At 32.3% G+C, this 21541-nt stretch overlaps 1 protein-coding gene across 1 annotated transcript; it reads left to right on the top strand.

Moving 5' to 3' along the window:
* The first annotated feature begins 8992 nt into the window (after positions 1-8992).
* Positions 8993-13716, top strand: LOC18015226 (sodium transporter HKT1). Its single transcript, XM_006397016.2, has 3 exons — positions 8993-10068; positions 12846-13073; positions 13503-13716. The coding sequence occupies exons 1-3, from the start codon at positions 8993-8995 to the stop codon at positions 13714-13716; spliced, it is 1518 nt and encodes a 505-aa protein (XP_006397079.1).
* The last annotated feature ends 7825 nt before the right edge of the window (positions 13717-21541 follow it).

Genomic DNA, 21541 nt, shown 5'->3' with positions numbered 1-21541 from the left:
AACGTTTTTTGAATGGTATAACTTTTAAAATTTTCTTACAACGTTTGTGATAACGCAACATCTAAATGGGTTATCAGTTAACCTTGATTTCATTCGTTCGGTTGAAATTTTCTTAAAAAAAAATTCATCAAATTTAAGAAATCTTCAGATGGATGCATTGGGAGAACCGAAAACCAAGATGGAAAAAATGTTAATTTGAATAGAATGCATTGGGTTTTTTTATTGATATATTAAGACTATATAGTTACAAAGAGTTTGATGTGTAAGTATAAAGAGAATATATGCTAACAAATAAATCGTATCATTTTCTGTAATCTCTCAAAATGGAGTGTGTAAGTTAAGAACGCCCAGCTTGAATCGTAGATGTTGAAATTAATCATAACTAAGAGCTTTGGTGAGTTATCTATCGGCTGTTCTCGAGTAGAAATATGCGATGTAGCAATGATACAAGCAGTTATTTCATCACGAATAAACTGACAATCTCTTTCACTGTTTTTAGTCCGCTCGTGGAAGACCAAATTTACTGCAATTTTAAAAGAATTTACTATCACAGAAAAGATGCATTGGCTTAGAGTGAAAAATGCCAAGAAATGTGAGAACTTTCTTAAGCCAAAGCAACTCTTACAAGTCATAGCCATAGCGCTGTATTCCGTCTCAGCAGTCAAAAGAGGAACACGATCTTATTTTCTGGTCTTCCAATTTAAAGGAGAGTCCCTAAGCATAATGATATACCTAGTAAATGAACAACGCGTAGTCAGACAAGTGTAATCTAAGTCACAGTAGGCATTAACTTGAAATGGAGACTTGGAAGAAAGGACAATACCTTGTCCCAGCGCTTTTGAGATAACGAACCAACCGTAGAGCCGACTTCCAGTGATCTTAAGAGGAGTTTTCATAAACTGAGCAAGAATGTTAACTGCATAGCTTAGTTTAGGTCCCGTATGGGTTAGATAGACAAGGCACTGAAGAGACGTCTATACTGATCTGGTGCAGAAAAGGTGCACTCGTAGAGGAAAAAAGATTGTGTCGCTGCTCAAGCAGAGTATCAACCGGACGAGCACCAGAAAGACCACATTCATCGATAATAACTAGATAATATTTTCTCTGAGAAAGAAAAATTCCATCGGGTCTTCGTGCCACCTATATGCCAAGAAAATATTTCAGTAAACCAAGATCCTTCATCTTGAAACAACGGCTAAGATAAGACTTGAACAAAGTAATGACATCTGAATTATTCCCAAAAATGATTAGGTCTTCATCATAGACAAGAACATGTAAGATCACAGAGTCGCGAGTGTGGGGGAATAAAACATTTTCTTAATGAGATCGGACAAAACCATATTCGATAAGTGTTGTGGTTATTTTAGAAAACCAGCAGCGAGGAGCTTGATGAAGGCCACAGATAGATTTTTTAACTTACAGACAAGCGATGAATCCTCTGGTAGAAAACCTGGAGGCAGGTTCATATAAATGTCTTCATCAAGATCACGATGTAGGAACGCATTGATGAAGTTTATTTGATTTCCATTTGATGAAGTTCTCAGTCTTTAACCGCAGAAACACTTAGAAAAACAGGCATGGTTTGCATCTTCGCTCAGGTGCAAAAGTTGCAAAAAACCGACACCCTCTTGTTGATGATTTTCCAAGTTCAACCAACCATGCTTTATAACATTCAAGCGTGCCGTCAAACTTGAACTTGAGATGATAAACCCATTTGGAACCGAGTGCCTTGACGCCTGGTGGTAAACGTTCAAACGTCCATGTCTCATTAAGTTCTAAGGCATCGATCTCTTTATGCATAGCTTCACGCCACTCAAGAATCTGAACAGCTTATTTATAAGTGACCGGTTCATCAACCATGGTCATAGCTGCAAGAAAATGTTGATGGGCAGAACTAAATTTGGCATCGGAGACATAATATGTCATAGGATAAAAGGACGTACCTGAAGATATTGATGAATCAGGCTTGGGAGATACGAGGGTTTTATCACAGCGTGTTGGGTACAGGTGGTAAGGCTCGAGAAGAATAGACTGTTGACGTTTCCTATGACTGCTTCCAAGCGATTCTGTACCAAGATCAAACGTAGGTAACTCAGCCATAGGTAAAACGAAAGAATTCTCTTCTTGTTCAGCAGAATTTGGGGGTACGGCTGAAGTCGGAGAAGAGGCTTTGACTGAAGAACTCCCCCTGATTTCAATGGTCAGAGAAACACAGTGAATAACTTCATCAGCAGGTAGAATCGGTTGCAGGACAACAACATGAGGATCAGACACAGAGTTGATGTCTTTCGAGTAAGGAAAAATGATTTCTTCAAAACCGACATCATATAAGACAAAGAATATTGGCCTTTGATAACACCGTATTTGTACCCATTATCACCATTGATTTCAAATTTTTTTTCAAAGGTTTTGATCATTTTTAGGAACTTTTATTATGATTTCTATGTATTTGTAGTTTCAAGACTTTTTTCAAGAAACTTAGGGAAAATGATGGCAAAATGGAAGAAATCCACATTTTCAGCTCAGAATCAGACCGTCAGAAGTTCAGCCTCAAATGAAGACATTCTCACCGTCTTATCCAGCTCAAATTTGGAGACAATCAAGAGTAGACAACCAGCTTTCCATAGCACTTTACATCACGAAGATCCAACGGTGCAATCAAGAGATACATGGAGAACAAGTTGGCCAAATTCACCAGTCCCAGAAGACTTTCACCCGCGGCAAAACTATGTTTTACCTGCCCCGGAAAACTTTCACCCCCAGTGGATCCATGACGAGCCACAAGGCTCAACATCAAAGCCCACTTTGCCATTTCTCTTCAGATAAGCCCTAAATGATACCTGGAATACCTCAGGACCTATAAATACATTTATTAGCAGCCCTAAACGGGTGTGTGCTCCTGTAATGAGATTTGAGCCACCAAACTTTGTTTTTCTATGGTTAGGCGATGAAGATTGAGATTCTTCCCCTGATCCATTGTTCTTTCTCCTTTCTATCTAATTAACTTTTCTGTTTTATCTTTTGTATTTTTTCATGTCTTTTATCTTTCCTTGCATCATGTAGATTTGTCCCAGAGAGTCAAGTTGTTTGAAGAGTTAGCATACATGTCGATTATGATTTCTAAGTTTCTAGACCATATTCTGGATCTCATCTCTTCTAAGTTGTCCATATTGCATGAGAGTAGATTTATGACCTATTTTCTGAGCCTAGGATCGATCAGAGCCACGAGAGTGCTGTATCAGATCATCCATACCTAGATTCAGAAGAACATAGTCGCTATAGGAGTCTAGAGCTACCTGTAGAGAAGATGTGAGCAGACGAATTCAATATTTAATGCATGATCTTATTTCTGCATGAGAGCGAGAGTTAAGTGTCAGATCTGAGTGATTAGTTGATTAAGATGGCGAGAGTTGGTTAATCATACACATGTCTATTCTAGTTCCATGCAGATCCCAAAAACAGATGAAGATATATTGCCCGGAGGCTAATTGGAAATGCTTTGACATCGATTAGAGTAAACCGGAGAAGTCTAAATCGCCACCTATGAGTTTAGAGTCTGTAGTTTGAGTCGACATGCTTGAGATATTCTTTTAACAATTCATTTGCATTGCATCTTATTTTTTGTGAATATTAGATTAGGTTTAACTTAGGATTCTTAACCAAAAAATCCAAAAATCCCATGAGTTTATGACTTTGCTTACTTTCCAGTTTGTTGTTTCTTGCAGATTAAACACCCTCCCTGTGGATCGACACCCTAAGTCCTACAACATAGATCTGTGCACTTGCAGACACTAGGGTTTTATAAATTTAAAACTTTTTGAGGACCAATGGGCTTGTTAAAAAATGCAATCCTAGGCTCGCAACCCATCAACGTTCAACATCATAAACACACCAGCCTTTTTGATTTTGAGGATAGCCTAGAAAGATGCATTTGCGTCCTCCTTCCTTGAGTTTATCACGATCAGCGGAGTGTCTTTTAGCAAAACATAAGCAACCGAACTCTCAGAAGTTGTCATATGATGGATGCGATGTGTAAAAGATCTCATAAGGAGTACGACCAGCCATCAAAGGAGTAGGAGTACAGTTAATCAGATAAGCAGCGCTAAGAACACTTTCACCCCAAAACTTAGTAGGTAGATTAGCTTGGAAGAGAAGCGACATCGCCACGTTGAGAATATGACGATGCTTGCGCTCTACTCGTCCATTTTGTTGAGGAGTGTAGACGCAGGAAGTTTGATATTGGATGTCATGGTCTTTAAAGAAAAAACAAAGAGAAACAAACTCACTTCCATTGTCACTCCGAATAATTTGAACTTTCTTTCCAAATTGTTGTTTGGCCATCGCGACAAAGTGCTTAAGATGTGTAGTCACTTCATTTTTTGCCAGAAGGAAAGGTCCATACAGCCCGTGAGTGATCATCAACTATGGTGATAAATAGTGTGCTCCACATGAAGAAGCAAGTTTGTAGGATCCCCAAACATCGAAATGCATCAAAATAATATATTTAGCCGTTTTATTAATGCTTTCATAAAAAACTGATCTGTTTGTTTTGTTTGGATACAAACTTCACAAAATATCATTGCTAGTACTACTAGGAGCAGTAAAATCCGGTAGGATAGATAAAAACTTGATAACATATTTACAGACGGGTGTTCCAAAAGTTCATGTCACAAAATCTTACTTGATTTTTGAACACGATTTGCCTGAGTCGAGACCACACCATGAAAGTGATAAACCCTCCCCCCCTCTTTCTCTCTTCACCTGCTCCAATTAATATCTTCGAAGTGTGGTCCTTTATAACACAAACTTTGTAAATAAACATGGCAAAACAGGACGTTTCACGGAGTAGGCATGCAAGAGAGATGAGAGTGCAGGAAAGATCCAGAACAAAAAAAACTTAGGCTAGTTTTATATGATCGCCAAGTTCATAGTTTCTCTTTGGTAGCAAAAGTATGCTTGCTGTTTACGAGAACAATGATGCTGCAAGGGATCTCATGCACATCCACAAGTAAATCCTCATCTCCTGTTATATGATGAGAGGCTCCAGAGTAAGCAAAAGCTCAACACAAGAGTGTTTACCAGAAAGTTTGTCGTGGCTTTGTGAAGACTCAGATTTTAAGAGATTGATAAATGGCAGACCATGTCTCCTTACTTACACCAGGAAGATCTGGGTTGTCATTGTTATCACTAGCAGTTTGAGCATTGTTTGCACGGTAAGTAGAAGAACGGCCACGTCCTCTTCACGGTAAGATCCTCGACCACGACTGCGAGTAGACTCAGACTAAGAAGATCCACGATAATCACCATATTTCTCAGTATACAACTCTGGTACACCGTGGAATTGGAAACATGTATCAGCTGAGTGGTTGTTTTGTCTGCAGTGAGTACATGGTCCCTGATTTGATCGCATAACAGATGCAATGGCATTAACACCTGCTTTGACTGCAAAACCAACTGCTTTGATGCGATCCTCTTTGCTTTGAGAAACTGTTTGATGTCATTCTTCAGAGATAACTTCAGAGTAGATTTGGTCAAGACTCATGTCAGTTTCTCGGTTTAGATGACTCAGAATTTTGGTGCGAGTAGTACCACACCGAGATGCATCAAGTCCCATAAGAAACTGATGTATTCGCTCAAGATCTCGATGCTGAAGCTGCTTCATACGTTGAGGGCAAGTCGAATTGCTGCAGCAATAATTGATGAATGGCTCGAAATCATCAAGATCATCCCACTTGATTTTGAGTTTTCCAAAATAATTCGCAATCTCTTGTTCATCTTGAGTACAGCCAACAATAGAAGCTTTGATTTGATGAACACGTGATGCATTTCCAATAGAGTAACGAGTCTTCAGATTGTCCCACATAGATTTAGCATTATCGACAAAAGATATTGCCTTTTGAACCATCGGATCGAGACTGCGTAGAGCCATCCGCAAAGCATGGAGTTAGTTTGAATCCATCACTGGTAGTCATTAGAAGTAGCTACAGGTTTGGGCAGAGAACCATCAATAAAACCGAGCTTGTGTTTCACCACAAGGTTATTACGAGCTAACTTGGCCCACTTATTATCACCAGTGAGTAGCATAGGATTCAAGACATGGTGGGCATAGTCCGAGAAAGAAAGGTAATATGGAGAAGAATAAATCGTACCCATCGAGTAGATAGTTAAGATAATAGTTGAAAACTTTAGGAAGAAGAAGGCGATTTAGGTTTTTTTTTTTTTAGAAAAATAAGGTTTTGGAATTTTTTCCATAGCTCTGATATTATGTGAATTTGTATAGAATACCTTGAGTTTTTTTATTGATATAATAAAACTATATATAGTTACAAAGAGCATGCTGTGCAAGTATATAAAGAATATACACAAAGATATGCTAACTAACAAATTGGAAAAAAACGCTCGCTTCAATATGAGAGCCATTCTTTAAAGTTATTGATTTCATAAATAAGAAATTTCTCAAATAATTCTCCATCATCTCTGGGTTCAGCCCAATAATTTCTGTTTCATTAAAAAAATTTATGCTATCTGTATTTTTAAAATTTTAATTTTAAATATTAAATTTCTATTTCATTTTATATTTTCATTTAATAATATAAATATAGTAAATTTATTTTTATTTTATTTTTATAAAATAATTTAAATTCATAAAAACACCCTCAAAAATTACAAACGTCGAATATCCCTTTGAAATTAAACATGGAAAAATTCTTTGAAAATTATAAATTTTTCAGATTTAAACATGTGAAAAATTCTTTAAAATTTTTTATGGCTGCCGAATATCATTAGAAATTAGAGACTATTATCGAAAATATTTGTGCATTGAAAAATCCATCAGATATATAAATTATTCAGAAGTCATATAAAAGCTGAAAGATTTCTGACAGATCTATTTTTCTGGTTGGATTGATCCTATCACTAGTATCTTTTGGAAAAACTAATTTTCAAAGAACATTTCAACAGATATAACCATCAAAAATAGATCATTTTTAGGAAAATATGAAATTTTATAAATTAGAATTGTTAAACTAAAAACTTAATTGATCTATAAAAAGAAAAAAAAAAATCAATTTCCTTTACATTTTAAAATATCCATGTATACAAGATTATATTAGATCTCATGTGATATGCGAATTATTCAAAAGTCATATAAAAGCTGAATTTCTGACAAATCTATTTTTTTGGTTGGATTGATCCTACCACCATTATCTGTTGGAAAAATTAATTTTCCAAGAAAATTTCAACAGATATAACCATCAAAAATAGATCGCTTTTCTGTAAGAAAATATTAAATTTTATTTATTAGAATTGTTAAACTAAAAACTTAATTGATCTATAAAAATAAGAAAATCAATTTCCTTTACATTTTAAAATATCCATATACAAGACCAGATTGGATCTCATGTGATCTGCGATTAAAATATAAATATTTTTATTTTAAATTTTTAATCTGCATATTATGATCTGAATAATTATATTTTAAAATATAAATCTTTGTTTAGTTTTTTTTTTAAATTAAATTTTGTATTTAAAAATAAATAAAATAAAAATTAATCCGTATTAACCCTAAACAATTCCTCTTAATAATGAGAAGGTTCGGAATTTTTTTCTAATCGTATTATATAAAACTACTTCACCTTTTGATTTTCTTAGTTTCTATTTTTTTGGGTAAATAAATTAATAAAAACTAAAAAAATTATAATTTTTAATAATGGCATGATCTAATTTTGTTTTTTTGTCGTCAGTTGATTTCATTACTTGATCAAATGTTACGTTGGCCATCTGATTACATAATTTTGTGAAACTGTTCTGGCCTGTTTTGCCAGACTATCCGCATCACAATTGATATTGCGCTTGATTTTCTTAAATGTGTAACCATTTGGTTGTGGCATTATCTAATTTAACAAGGACACATGTTATAATATTGTGAATTATCTTTATTGTATATATCATGCTCGCATTTAGCATGCTCAGCTCTATATAATAAAATTCAGATAAATTTTTTTTCCAACATTAATCATCCAAATTACACAAAACTTATGAGTTATGAGAGGACACAAGATATCTTCCTAATGCGTCCATAGAAAAAAAAGTAATAACATACAAATATTTATTATAATGTATATTATCACTATATAAATGCCTGTGAAAAATAAAATAGAAAACAAAATGAGATCACCATAAAAATATTTAATACATAAATTTAAAAATAAAATTATCAACAATCATAATAATATTTAAATACAAAATAATATGACTACAATAATTAAAGCTAGATTATTATACATGATTACACTGATGTTATACCATTTTAGCATTAACCTAACATGAGTAGCATGAAAAACAAAATAATTACATGTATCTTATGAACTACAACGATTACTAAAAAAACAATTTTTTATGAATTTGTAATCTATTGTTTAATTTTCCTTATGCTAAACTGAAATATATTTTTTTGTTATAAATTGTGGTTTTTATTTCTTGATTTTTCCACCAATTATAGAATTTTATAGAATTTTTGGTTGTTATAAAATCTTATCGATTCACTAGACACATGTCATGATCTGATGACTTACTAACTTTGAATCATTCTCCTTTATATAATAAGATAAGAAGTCATATAAAAAAAAAATTGGTACTTTGGGTATGAAAGATGGGATGAAATCAAAAGAGGAGAATCTCTAATACTTTCATCTTCCTGCAAAAAGCACAATAAAAAAAGTATATAATTAGTTTAAACTAAATTCAGAATTAGAACACAAAATATGTATATAAAATAGTATTAGAAAAAAAAAACATTAAACATGAAATATAAAACTAACCATTGCATAGAATTAATTCCCGTCAGGCCGTCCTACTTGCATATTTGCATGTATGTGGCTGAGAATTGTTTTTGTTTATTTTTTTAATCAAGATGGCTGAGAATGTGTGCGCGTATATATAAACACAACCTATTGCCAATGATATAGTGCCTAAACTGAACCCAAGAAGTAAAATGGAGAGAATTGATGCAAAATTCGCTAAACTCGGTTCCCAACTTGCAAAATTTCGTTCCCCTTTCTTCCTCTACTTGTTTTACTTCTTTTCCTTTTCGGTGTTAGGGTTCTTGGCACTCAAGATCTCAAAGCCAAGAACTACTTCACGTCCTCATGACTTGGATATCTTCTTCACTTCTGTCTCCGCAATCACTGTATCTTCCATGTCCACAGTCGATATGGAAGTCTTCTCCAACACCCAACTTATCATCATCACTATCCTCATGTTCCTCGGTGGCGAGATATTCACCTCTTTCCTCCAACTCTACTTCTCACATTTCACCAAATTTGTCTTTCCTCATTACAAGATTGGACATCATATGGGCTCTTTCAACTTGGAATGTCCGATCACTGATCCGGGTAGTGATCTTGAGAATGTTACTGATCATGTCAAGATTTCTAGTCAGATCAATGAAAGGGCCTCTAAGTGTTTGTACTCGGTGGTTGTTAGTTACCTTCTTGTAACAACCATAGCTGGTTCCACGTTGCTTCTTGTGTACGTAAACTTCGTTAAAACGGCGAGAGATGTTCTTAGTTCCAAAGAAATCTCACCTCTCACCTTCTCGGTCTTCACAGCTGTCTCCACGTTCGTAAACTGCGGATTTGTCCCCACAAACGAGAACATGGTCATCTTTCGTAAGAACTCGGGTCTTCTCTGGCTCCTTATCCCTCAAGCACTGATGGGAAACACTCTGTTCCCTTGCTTCTTATTTTTTCTCGTATCGGGACTTGATAAGATCACAAAGCGCGACGAATTTGGTTATATTCTCAAGAATCACAAGAAGATGGGATATTCTCATTTACTCTCCGTTCGCCTTTGTGTTCTTCTTGGTTTGACAGTGTTAGGGTTTGTGATGATACAGTTTCTTCTCTTCTGCACCTTTGAGTGGAACTCTGTGTCTCTTGAAGGGATGAATTCGTACGAGAAGATAGTTGTCTCGTTGTTTCAAGTGGTGAACTCGAGACAGACCGGAGAAACAGTTGTCGACTTTGCTACACTTTCTCCAGCTATCTTGGTACTCTTTATCCTCATGATGTGAGTTATTCTCTCTCTCTCTCTCTCTCTCTCTCTCTCTCTCTCTCTCTCTCTCTCTCTCTCTCTCTCTCTCTCTCGCATACATTTGCATGGACTAAATGTTGTGAATAATTCCGTTCCAATTCATAGAGCGGATGGAACATACCAAAAAAAGGATGTACTTCAAAAGTACAATGTTTTTTTTTGGTAGGCTCCATCTGCTAACTCCGCACATTGTAGTCATAATAGATACCAAAAATTTGACTTTATGCATGCATATATATATAAAAGCATTACTAGGTCAAAGTTTTTTTTTTTTTTTTTGAGAAAGAACTAGGTCAAAATTGTTCTAACTCTTTATTTTTCCTTAAGTTATCGATAGATTGAGTAAATATTTCACCAAATAAATGCACCCTCTCTTCATTTTGTTTGTTGTCTTGCGTTGCGTCTTTTGTAGTTTTTGTCTTTTCTCATATTGCAATATATGCATAGAATTATATCGGCCGTCTGTATAACGTAGGGTCGAATTGAAGCTAGAGAGGTGGGAGTGGGTGCAATTAACTTAAAAGCTATCTATTTAACATAAACAACAATAAATATTATATCGTATTTGTTTTTTATTTTTGTATAAAACGATATTATAGTATTTAAAGAGTTTTTTCTTATTTATTAATTTAATTTTTTTTGGTAAAAATTTTATTAATTTAATATTTATGCCTCCAGTGAAAATTATTTGTGGATTTGCCTCTGTGTACGTGAAGAAACATTTGTTGTTGTATATGCAAGATCGCCACATGAAAGATGGTCGAGTTTTACAAAAACACTAGATTTTTACCTCGTGTATCTGCACGAGAATTCTTTTTAATCAAAATTTGTAATGTAATTTATGTTTTCTTTATAGATATAATTTTTCTGTTAAATGACACAAATTTATATTTGTGTTTAGACATAATTTGTTTTTTTTTTTAAATTTAATATTATTTTGATCACGATCATAAAAACGTAATTCTAATCCGGTCATTCTATTAATAAAAAAATGACCGTTTTTATATAAAAAAATCTAACTTGTTCATTATATTAATCCAAAAAGAACCGTAGTTATAAAACCATAATTCTAACATCCACGTTCATATCACTATATAATATAAATATTTACTAATTTTGAAATAATTTTTATCTCAACTCGCATAAGATCACAATTATAAAAAAAATCTAACTCGTTCCATCAAATCATTATATAATATTAATATTTATCGGTTTTCAATATGTAAAATTTTAGTGTAATTGAATATGATTAAAAAATATAATAAAGTATTCATTAATCATATGTGTTATTCTGAAAATATTATTTAAATTTCAAAAATTAAATTAAATCTAACATATATTTAAGGAAGTCTAAAGTAATTTAAATTAATATCTATTTTTTAGAATTAAATTTAATTACAAAAAATAGTTTGAATTAATAACCTATATTTAAAGAATCTTTAATTATCTAAATTAATATCTAATTTTTGGAATTCAATTTATATATAAAAGAAAATATGTTTTTAAAACAATATTGCAATAAATTAGGATAATTTTAATTTTTTTCTAAATATTTTTTTTTTAAAACATTAAGATTTTTTGAAATCAAGTACTAAAAGTGCTTTTGTTTTAATATAATAGATATATACCATTTAGCTAATTTTCATACAATGGTAATAAAAACTTTTACGTAACAATTATTGTTTATTTTTGTTAAAAAAAAAACAATGATTTTTTATTCTAAACCACAAATACGCTAAAAGTAAAAAAGACATTATATATTTTATTTAAGATTCTTTAGCACGTGTCGATTAAACATATGAGCGAATGAGAAGCTAATATATAGAAAGCTTATTTTACTAATTGATATAATAAGAACCTTTGACTAATTTTGGTGGGGTTCCAAATTTTCTCAAATAAGAGAAAAGTCAGTGATTTTGTCAAGATTTCCACAATCTTTACGCTACAAAACTTTTCAGGAATGTTTCAGTAGATTTTTCAAATTGCTTTTAAGTAGGAGGTAGGATAAAAATAAAATTAGTTAAATAGATACTCAAAATTTAATTTAGAAAATGATAGAAAACATATGCATACTCAATGATGTTTTATAGAAATCATAAATTAAAAATTTGTCTAAAACAAAACAATGCACCAAAGAAATTTGTATAATTTTTTTCTTACAAAAAATAATTATTTTCTTTTTGGATAGTGAAATTTAATAATTAGCTTGATAAATTAAAACTATGAAAATTATAAATTGAGAGAATAATTGTATGTAATTATCTATATACCTATTCTTATATGCATAAATATATGTAAATATGCCAGAATGGTGCGGATATCTAGCTTTTAAATATATAGTATTTGTGATTTTTTAATGGATATTAAATTCAATATTTGCTTTGTTCTTTAGAGTTACGACTATTCGGATTTTTTTCAGACCGAATCGAAATAGATCATAGATCGAATCAAAATCAACGGATATTTTGTCTAAATCTAAGATTTTATTTATAATATTAACATGTGGCACGTGCCCCAATCTTTAGAACGTGGGTCTGCTCCTGAAGGTAATGGAGAATGTCACGTACTCCAATTAACCATATTAAGAAAGCATTATTTGGTTGTTTATAAATAATAGCAACTACGGATCAACTAGTATAGTGGTTTGTATGATTAATGCATTGGTTTGTCGTATCCTAGAATGGGTTCAAAACTAATATACATATGTGAGGTATATATATAGTCTAATTAGTATATTTAATTGCGTTGACAAGGTATCTTCCTCCGTACACGTTGTTTATGCCGTTGACCGAAGAGAAGACCAAGAGAGAAGGAGAGGATCACTGTGGAAATGAAAAGAAGGGAAAGAAAAGTGGATTTTTTGTTTCACAACTTTCCTTTTTGGCAATATGTGTCTTTTTTATTTCTATCACCGAAAGCCAAAATCTACGACGAGATCCACTCAATTTCAACGTCCTTAACATCACTCTCGAAGTGATCAGGTATGTTTTTATACCATTATTTAACATTAATTCGACGATTTTGACGTTGATATAGAGGAAAGAATATTTTTCTAAAAACCTTTGATAACCCAGTATTTTTTTACAATTTAATTGTTTTCTTTTGATATGAAGACAAATGACAACTAACAAATCAGTTTTAGCAACAAAAAAAAAACACTAACAAATTAGAGTGCGTTGAGTACTTCCTACTTAACTAGGTTAGGAAATCTAAACATTGTCTTTACGATTTTATTTGATATATATGAATTAACTGCTATAAAGTATAAACCGAAATGTTTAGAAAACATTTAGCATAAGAAAAAAATCAACCGTAGTTACAAAAGGAAAAAAGGAAAAAATAAATGGACTGAAACTCCTATAAATTTTTTTTCAACTACTCAAACATTCAATTACTTATTGTAATGGCAGCGCATTTGGAAATGTCGGGTTCACAACTGGTTACAGCTGCGAACGGCGCCTAGACATCAGCAACGGTGGCTGCAAAAATGAAGGTTATGGGTTTGCAGGACGATGGAGCCCCACTGGAAAATTCGTACTAATAATAGTAATGTTTTATGGTAGATTTAAGCAGTTTACAGCCAAATCTGGCCGAGCATGGATACTTTATCCCTCCTCTTCGTGAAATGTCAATAGGTCGTAGTTTTCCAGCTTTTTGTGTGTGATGTACTCTATAAGCTTGTGTTTAGTACTCATATATCGTTGATAAATCAATAGAAAAGTTATGATGAATATCATATAAACAGTAACCAATTCATAATATTATTATATATATAGAAAATCACGTAAATACAGGCTTTTTTTAAAAAAAAAATTCACGTAAGTTATTAAATGATCAATTCTAGTTCATTTGATTTTTTTTTTGCAGTTTATTAGGGGTTTTTTCCCTTAATTTTTTTTTGGTCGAAAATGTTAAGGTTTTTTCCCTTATCACTTATGCTATGTTAATAAGGGGGAATATCATTTAGATACGATCATACAACATAAACATTTTTTTTTGAACATTATACAACATAAACATACAACATAAACATTGTAACAATATTTTAGAGAGACCACCAAAATCGGTTGCGAATTTTCTGTACATAATATTTTTGACGACTACCACACCAGTCTCTGTTTTATATAAACGTATTACAATTCATGATATATCATTTACAGAACGGCTTGTTTTCTTCACCGCTAACTATTTTAAAATTTTCTGAACTTCTGAACTGCTAAATACAAAATAAAAATCGTTAGATCATTTGAAAATTGAGCTATTGCATTCCAAAAAGGTACAATATATTGCAGAAAAATGACGACACAAAGACTTGTTTTGTAGGAAATTTGAAATAGTGATCCAATTTACACAACTAACAAAGCAGTTGTGTGGGCTATATATATTAATACAGTAAAACTTCTATATATTAATACTATACTAGTTAATTTGTCCACGCACGTCTTGCATGGACTATATATATCTATCAAATGTAATTTATAAATAAATAATTTTAAGAGCATTAAATTTTTTTCATCTCTGTTCTAAGTTAGACGAATCCGAAATTTACAAATAAACTTTTAATTTTAGTAAAAAGGTAATGAGGTTTGAAGTAGTATATAGATAAGAAATCAAAAATCATAATCTAGATATAATAATTAACGACATTTCATTAGACATAATGTATATATTTTATTTCTTGTTTTTTAAAAAAAATTTCAGTTTTATATAATTTAAAAACTGGTTGATTAGACATTCCATTAATTTTTAAATAGATTCCAGTTTTTTTTTTTTTTTTTTAACATTTTTGTTAGATTTGTTTTTTTTTTAATTTCGCTAACATAAAAATAGTAATCATTAAGTTTTTTTGTTTCTTTTAACATTTTTGTTAGATATTTTTCTAAATTTCGGTAACATAAAAAATGGTAATCATTAAGAGATATAGTTTCCATATTTGTTTTTATTTTAAAACCGTTTATGTTATTTAAAAAAAACGTTTTTGTTAATTTTTTTCTAAATTTTAGTTTTATATAATTTTAGAAACGGTTTAATTGACTATAAAATTAAACATTAAACCATAATAATTTGGACCAGTTTGTTTTAAGTTTTTTACACATCAGCAGATAATAGCCAATAAAAAATAACACATAATTATTAAATGGAGCTAAACAGTCTTTTTGTAGCTGAAATTGATTCTGGAGCTAACACGTAAGTGAAAAGTTGTGAAACTCGCTATAAACGCGACACATAAGCAAATCACTACACAAATAAGTATATAGATTTTATTTCTTGTTTTTTTATTTTTTATTATTTTTTCTAAATTTCAGTTTTATATAATTTTAAAAACGGGTTGATTGGACATTCCATTAATTTTTAAATAGATTTCAGTTTTTGTTTTTTTTCTTTACAATTTTGTTAGTTTTTTTTTAAAATTTTGGTAACATAAAAATGGTAATCATTAAGTTTTTTTGTTTCTTTTAACACTTTTGTTAGATTTTTTCTAAATTTCGGTAACATAAAAAATGGTAATCACTAAGAGATATAGTTTCCATATTTATTTTTATTTTAAAAACGTTTATGTTATTTAAAAAAAAAACGTTTTTGTTAATTTTTTTCTAAATTTTGGTTTTATATAATTTTAAAAACGGTTTAATTGACTATAAAATTAAACATTAAACTATAATAATTTGGACCAGTTTGTTTTAAGTTTTTTTACACATCAGCAGATAATAACCAATAAAAAAATGACACATAATTATTAAATGGAGCTAAACAGTCTTTTTGTAGCTGAAATTGATTTTGGAGCTAACATGTAAGCGAAAGGTTGTGAAACTCGCTGTAAACGCGACACGTAAGCAAATCACTACAAAAATAAGTATATAGATTTTATTTCTTGTTTTTTTTTATTATTTTTCTAAATTTCAGTTTTATATAATTTTAAAAACGGGTTGATTGGACATTCCATTAATTTTTAAATAGATTTCAGTTTTTGTTTTTTTTTTTACATTTTTGTTAGATTTTTTTTGTTAAAATTTTGGTAACATAAAAATGATAATCATTAAGTTTTTTTGTTTCTTTTAACATTTTTGTTAGATTTTTTCTAAATTTCGGTAACATAAAAAACGGTAATCATTAAGAGATATAGTTTCCATATTTGTTTTTTATTTTAAAAATGTTTATGTTATTTTTTTTGAAAAAAACGTTTTTGTTAATTTTTTTCTAAATTTTAGTTTTATATAATTTTAAAAACGGTTTAATTGACTATAAAATTAAACATTAAACTATAATAATTTGGACCAGTTTGTTTTAAGTTTTTTTACACATCAGCAGATAATAACCAATAAAAAAATGACACATAATTATTAAATGGGGCTAAACGGTCTTTTTGCAGCTGAAATTGATTCTGGAGCTAACACGTAAGCGAAAGGTTGTGAAACTCGTTGTAAACGCGACACGTTAGCAAATCACTACACAAATAAGTATATAGATAAATTATTAATTACTGTAAAATTATAAATTTTTCTGGTTCCGAATCAGACTAATATAAAAATTTATTAGTTTGATTAATAATAAGATAATAATTTTAAAAAAAATTTTATGTAAATATATAATCCCAATAATACTAAACTAATACTATATAAATTTATATAGCATCAATCAACTTAAAGCAAAAAAGATCAAATTATACAGTCCGAAAAGATGTTCCTTAGGGGTGGGGTGGGGTAGGGAGGAGAGGGTGGGGTAAGGAGGAGAGGGTGGGGTAGGGAGGAAAAGGTGGGGGTAGGGAGGAGAGGGGGGGGAGGTGTTGGTGGTGTACTTTGCACCCTCGGTTTAATCCGATATTAATCAAAACCGGTTCGAAGAGACTTGTGTTTGCAAAGATTGGAATCGAGGTTAAATTGGGTGGACCGACATAAGACTTTTTGAAAGGCCTATTAAAGCCCAATTTCATAAAATTGGCCGACCTTTCTGAATTCATGGAGGATTTCCGAAAATATTGGAGAGGAAAAATGTTAAATCCCACATCGAGAATGAAAAAGAAAATCTTTCTCAAACCGCCTTAGGATTCATATAAATAAATGAGGATTTCATTCATTGGAGGCATCCAAAAATCGAGAGCAAAGAGAGAGACCTTAGAAGTGAAGAGCTTTAAGATCATCATTTTGCTTCTAGTTCTCCCTTTGTTCTCTAGGTCGTCAGTTTCCGACAACCTTATCTCAAGTTGTATTTTTCGAACTATCTTTTTAATAAAACGAGACTTTTGATTTGAATATTACTGTTTTACCCCTTTGTGTGATACTCCCTCTGTTTAGAATTATTTGATGTTTAAGTTTTTTGCACACAGTTTAAGGATTCATTTAATTTTTATTTTTCCTATACTAAAAATATTATTTATAATCCATTTAAATATCATTCAGCCAATAAGAAGACAATCTGCAGAATAGTAAAGGTCAAAAACTATAAAAATTCATTAAATTTTGCATTGAAAAGTGAGAACATCAAATAATTCTGAACAAAAAAAACCTTCTAAAACATCAAATAATTCTGAACAGAGGGAGTATTATATATCAACAATTGGCGCTGTCTGTGGGGAATTACTATAATATTTTCAATTTATCTCGATAAGAAGAAAGAGTTCGGCAATGGATGACCTAACTACTTCCAGAACAAGGAATGGCAACAACACCGTCGTACCTCCGGACGGCACCCCCCTAAAACATCAACGATAACCCTCCACAAGACCCAAACAGAACAGATCGGATCGATACGGAAACTCCAACGAACCAGACGGAGTTACCACCATCACCTGCACCAACGAACTCTGGACAGTTCGATCAAAACGCCATTCTCCAGGCACTAACAGCCCAGTTTCAAGAGATAACTAAACAAAACAACGAACGCATGGACCTCAACTCGGAAGGAAACCCGACTGGAACAGTCCGATCTACAGCCTTGGGATCTACTGTCAATCCAGTCACCCAACCGACCTTCAATCATGACAAAGAATTCGAAGCTATGAAGGCCAAACTTCGTGAAATCACCTTGCAGATTCACAAAGCAACCAGTGCCACTCCTGAGATCGATCACATTATCTAGGAGACATAAAAGACACCGTTCACTCCTAGAATCGCTAATACCCCTGTTTGTCATCATGAGAAGTTAAAGCTCAAAGCCTACGAAGGAGATTCCGATCAAAAGCATTTTATGACATATTTCGGCATTGTCATGAACCGCTATCAATTCCGGACGGATGAGGAAAAAGATGCAGTGAAGTGTCAGCTGTTTGTTGAAAACCTTGAAGGAGCCGCCCTCGACTGGTTCACTCGACTTGAAGCAAACTCCATAAACAGCTACACTTAACTCTCTACATCGTAAAATATTTTTCGATGTTTATCGGAAAGAAGACACGGAATGCCGAACTATGGCGAATGGTTCAAGGAGAAAACAAAAGTCTCTGCGACTTCATTAGACATTTCAAGTTGGTTGTCGCTCATTGGACGGTCAGTGATGAGGCTGCCCTCGAGTGTTTGCACAAGGCAACTCGGATTAAGTTGTCCTTCCACAAAGCGATCAAGCACAACCCACCACTTACACTCGAGGACGCACTACATCGGTTGAACTCGTATATTGCAGAGGAAGAAGAAGAGGCTGCATACGATCAAAGCAGAGCTTCAAAAAAGCAAATCGACCAAAAGAGAGACCCAGGGCTGAAGGTAATGAGTCACGTCCGACCTACAATGGAGGTTTCAAAAATCGACGGCTGGAAAACAACATCAACTTGTCTCAACAACAGCGACCTTGGAAAATATGGAACCACAGTGATGATGACCTCGATGAGATACTATTTTGTGAATTTCACAACCGAAAGGGACACAACAGCGAAGAGTGTTGACACTTGAAAGATTATCTCTTGGAGCAATTCAGAAAAGGTTTAATTTCGATGGACGACGTTCCCGACCTTACTGCCAACGTAACAATGGAAATCAAGAGCGGAGAGACCTGGGTTTACGAAGATTGGAATCGAGGTTAAATCGGGTGGACCCACATAAGACTTTCTAGAAGGCCCATTAAAGCCCAGTTTCAAAAAATTGGCTGACCTTTCCAAATTTCACAGAGGATTTTTGGAAATATCGAGAGGAAAAATGTTAAATCCCACATCGAGAAGGAAATCTCAAACCGCCTTAGGATTCATATAAATAGAGGAGGATTTCATTCATTGGAAGCATCAGAAAATCGAGAGCAAAGAAAGAGACCTCAGAAGTAAAGAGCTTTAAGATCGTCATTTTGTTTCGAGTTCTCCCTTTGTTAACTAGGTCGTCGGAAACTGACGACCTTATCTCAAATTGTATTTTTCCGAACTATCTTCTCAATAAACGAGACTTTTGATTCGAAATTCACTTTTTTACCCTTTGTGTGACATTATATATCAACAGGGGGGAGGTATATTTCAATTAATTGGTACAACTTTCCTTGCGCCAAGCAGTAATTAAATCTTCATTTACTAAGAATACATTCAAAAAACAAAAGAATAGACAACCTTACTCTTGCATCATCTGGAACAGGCTTTCCACGACAACTTGGTTCAGTTTCCAGCCTTATAAGTAGCGATTGGACGCATGGAATTTCAGACTTAGTCGTTTGTTGGGGATGCCAGTTAGAAAACCTGTGGTTTTTAGGTGACTTAAAATCTGAAATGTATTGCAGTGCGGTCTTTCTTGAGAGTGTAAGGGCATGCTCAAAAAGGGCTTAGCATAGGAGTAAAGTCATGGACCAGACTCAAATATGTTTTTTCTCATGGGGAAAGGGTTCAGAGGGAGAACCTTCTGCTGTCTTGCGGTACGGAATCCTATTAAGATGTTGATTGGTTCACCTGTTATCACCCAAGAACGCTACATTTTTTGTTGGTAGCAGTTAGTGATGTTTTATAACAATCATAGAAATTGCTTCAAACTGCTATGTATCGTTTTGTACTGTTGAAATCTAAAAGCTGCTTCCCACAAGCGTTTGCGGTTGCGGCAGTGGGTGGGTAAAAAATAAAAGCCACGCTAGGGAAAAAGAAAAAAAAAAGATCACGATACAAAAAATTTATGAAACTCTAATCATACTGTATTGTCTCCTATATATATAAACTCTAACCCTACTACTTTTTCTATCAAGTTCTACTCTTCGTATCTTAATCATGTCTTCCATACCTGTTGAAGAAAGTCAAGACATAAGCGTAAATGCCAAATATTTTGGAGAAATTGGATCTATTGAAAAAAAATTATATCATGCATATGACAAATCCTAGAGATCCACGTATTAGAGCAACTTTTTGTTATAGTTTGTTACATTACTAGACACAATTTTGGGTGATGTTCCCAACAATTGAACTAAAACATGTCATTATAAATTTATTAGTTTTTGAATAATTATTCAATATTTATTTATGATTTATTTATTATTGATTATTTTCAATTAGTGATTTTGATATTTATTATGATAATATATTTTTGTGTTTTTTATAATTATATATTATATTTTTTGATAGTTTTATGTTTAACCACTAATATATCCACTGTTTAGCCAATCAAAAATGTTTACAAACGGACTCATTTTCAACAGTTAAACCAGTCATACAAATCACTAAATAATGCTCGAACCGCAATCACCCACCTCTGCTTAAACCAGTCAGGCCCTAAGATGGAAAATTTTCCCTTTCCTATTCCTAATAAAATTGAGTTATGTGGCATTATAAATATGATTTTTAAGGTTTTGTATTATTCATTCACACAAAAATAATAAAATTCCTAAACACGTATATTTGTCTCAATGTGCTTTTTAGCTTTTGTTATTTTTTCTTGTTTCTATTCTCACAATTCTCAACAAAAATTTTGCAGTTGTGCTCTATTTCAATGACAACAGCTGATAGTTGTATACAAAGAAACGGTTCTTGAACTGCCACAAAACTCCTGCTAAATGGAAAGAGGAACATAACTAAATTTGAATTTCTTTGAACATTGTTCTGATCAGTATTTACCGTGAAATATAATTGTGGTTTGATTTTTTATTATTAAGCCTAAATTATATTAAATTTGTGCACATCTATTTATTTTTCTAGTAAGTTTTTTATTGATACTTATATTTTTTTTTTCGGCAAATAATTTCATTAATATCAACATACGATTACAAAATTAATATAGAAAACTTCCGAAAAACAAATTATTACATATGCAAATATATGCGTCATATGTTAAGAATGACAAAACATGAGAAGTGAATTTGACGATGCTTTACAAAGTAAAGTCTTATTCGCTAACAATGATTAAGTCTGTTATTTTCTTTCTCCATATTCTTTCTGTTTCTAATGCGAATTGTGTGTTGGGTTAGCAATTTTTCGCTAAACCTCGTAATTATACACAGCATGATAAAACTCAGTGCTTCCGTTATTGATACTTATATTTTTATATCTATTTTATCGATGTATTCA

The sequence above is a fragment of the Eutrema salsugineum genome, unplaced genomic scaffold, assembly GCF_000478725.1.
Source record: "Eutrema salsugineum unplaced genomic scaffold, Eutsalg1_0 scaffold_3, whole genome shotgun sequence".
Classification (NCBI taxonomy): Eukaryota; Viridiplantae; Streptophyta; class Magnoliopsida; order Brassicales; family Brassicaceae; genus Eutrema; species Eutrema salsugineum.
This window is presented reverse-complemented; position numbering and strand designations above follow the sequence as displayed.

Coding starts and splice junctions, on each gene's coding strand:
- LOC18015226 (XM_006397016.2), top strand. CDS start 8,993: ATGGAGAGAATTGATGCAAAATTCGCTAAACTCGGTTCCCAACTTGCA. Junction 10,069..12,845: donor GTACTCTTTATCCTCATGAT/GTGAGTTATTCT, acceptor TGCGTTGACAAG/GTATCTTCCTCCGTACACGT. Junction 13,074..13,502: donor ATCACTCTCGAAGTGATCAG/GTATGTTTTTAT, acceptor TTGTAATGGCAG/CGCATTTGGAAATGTCGGGT.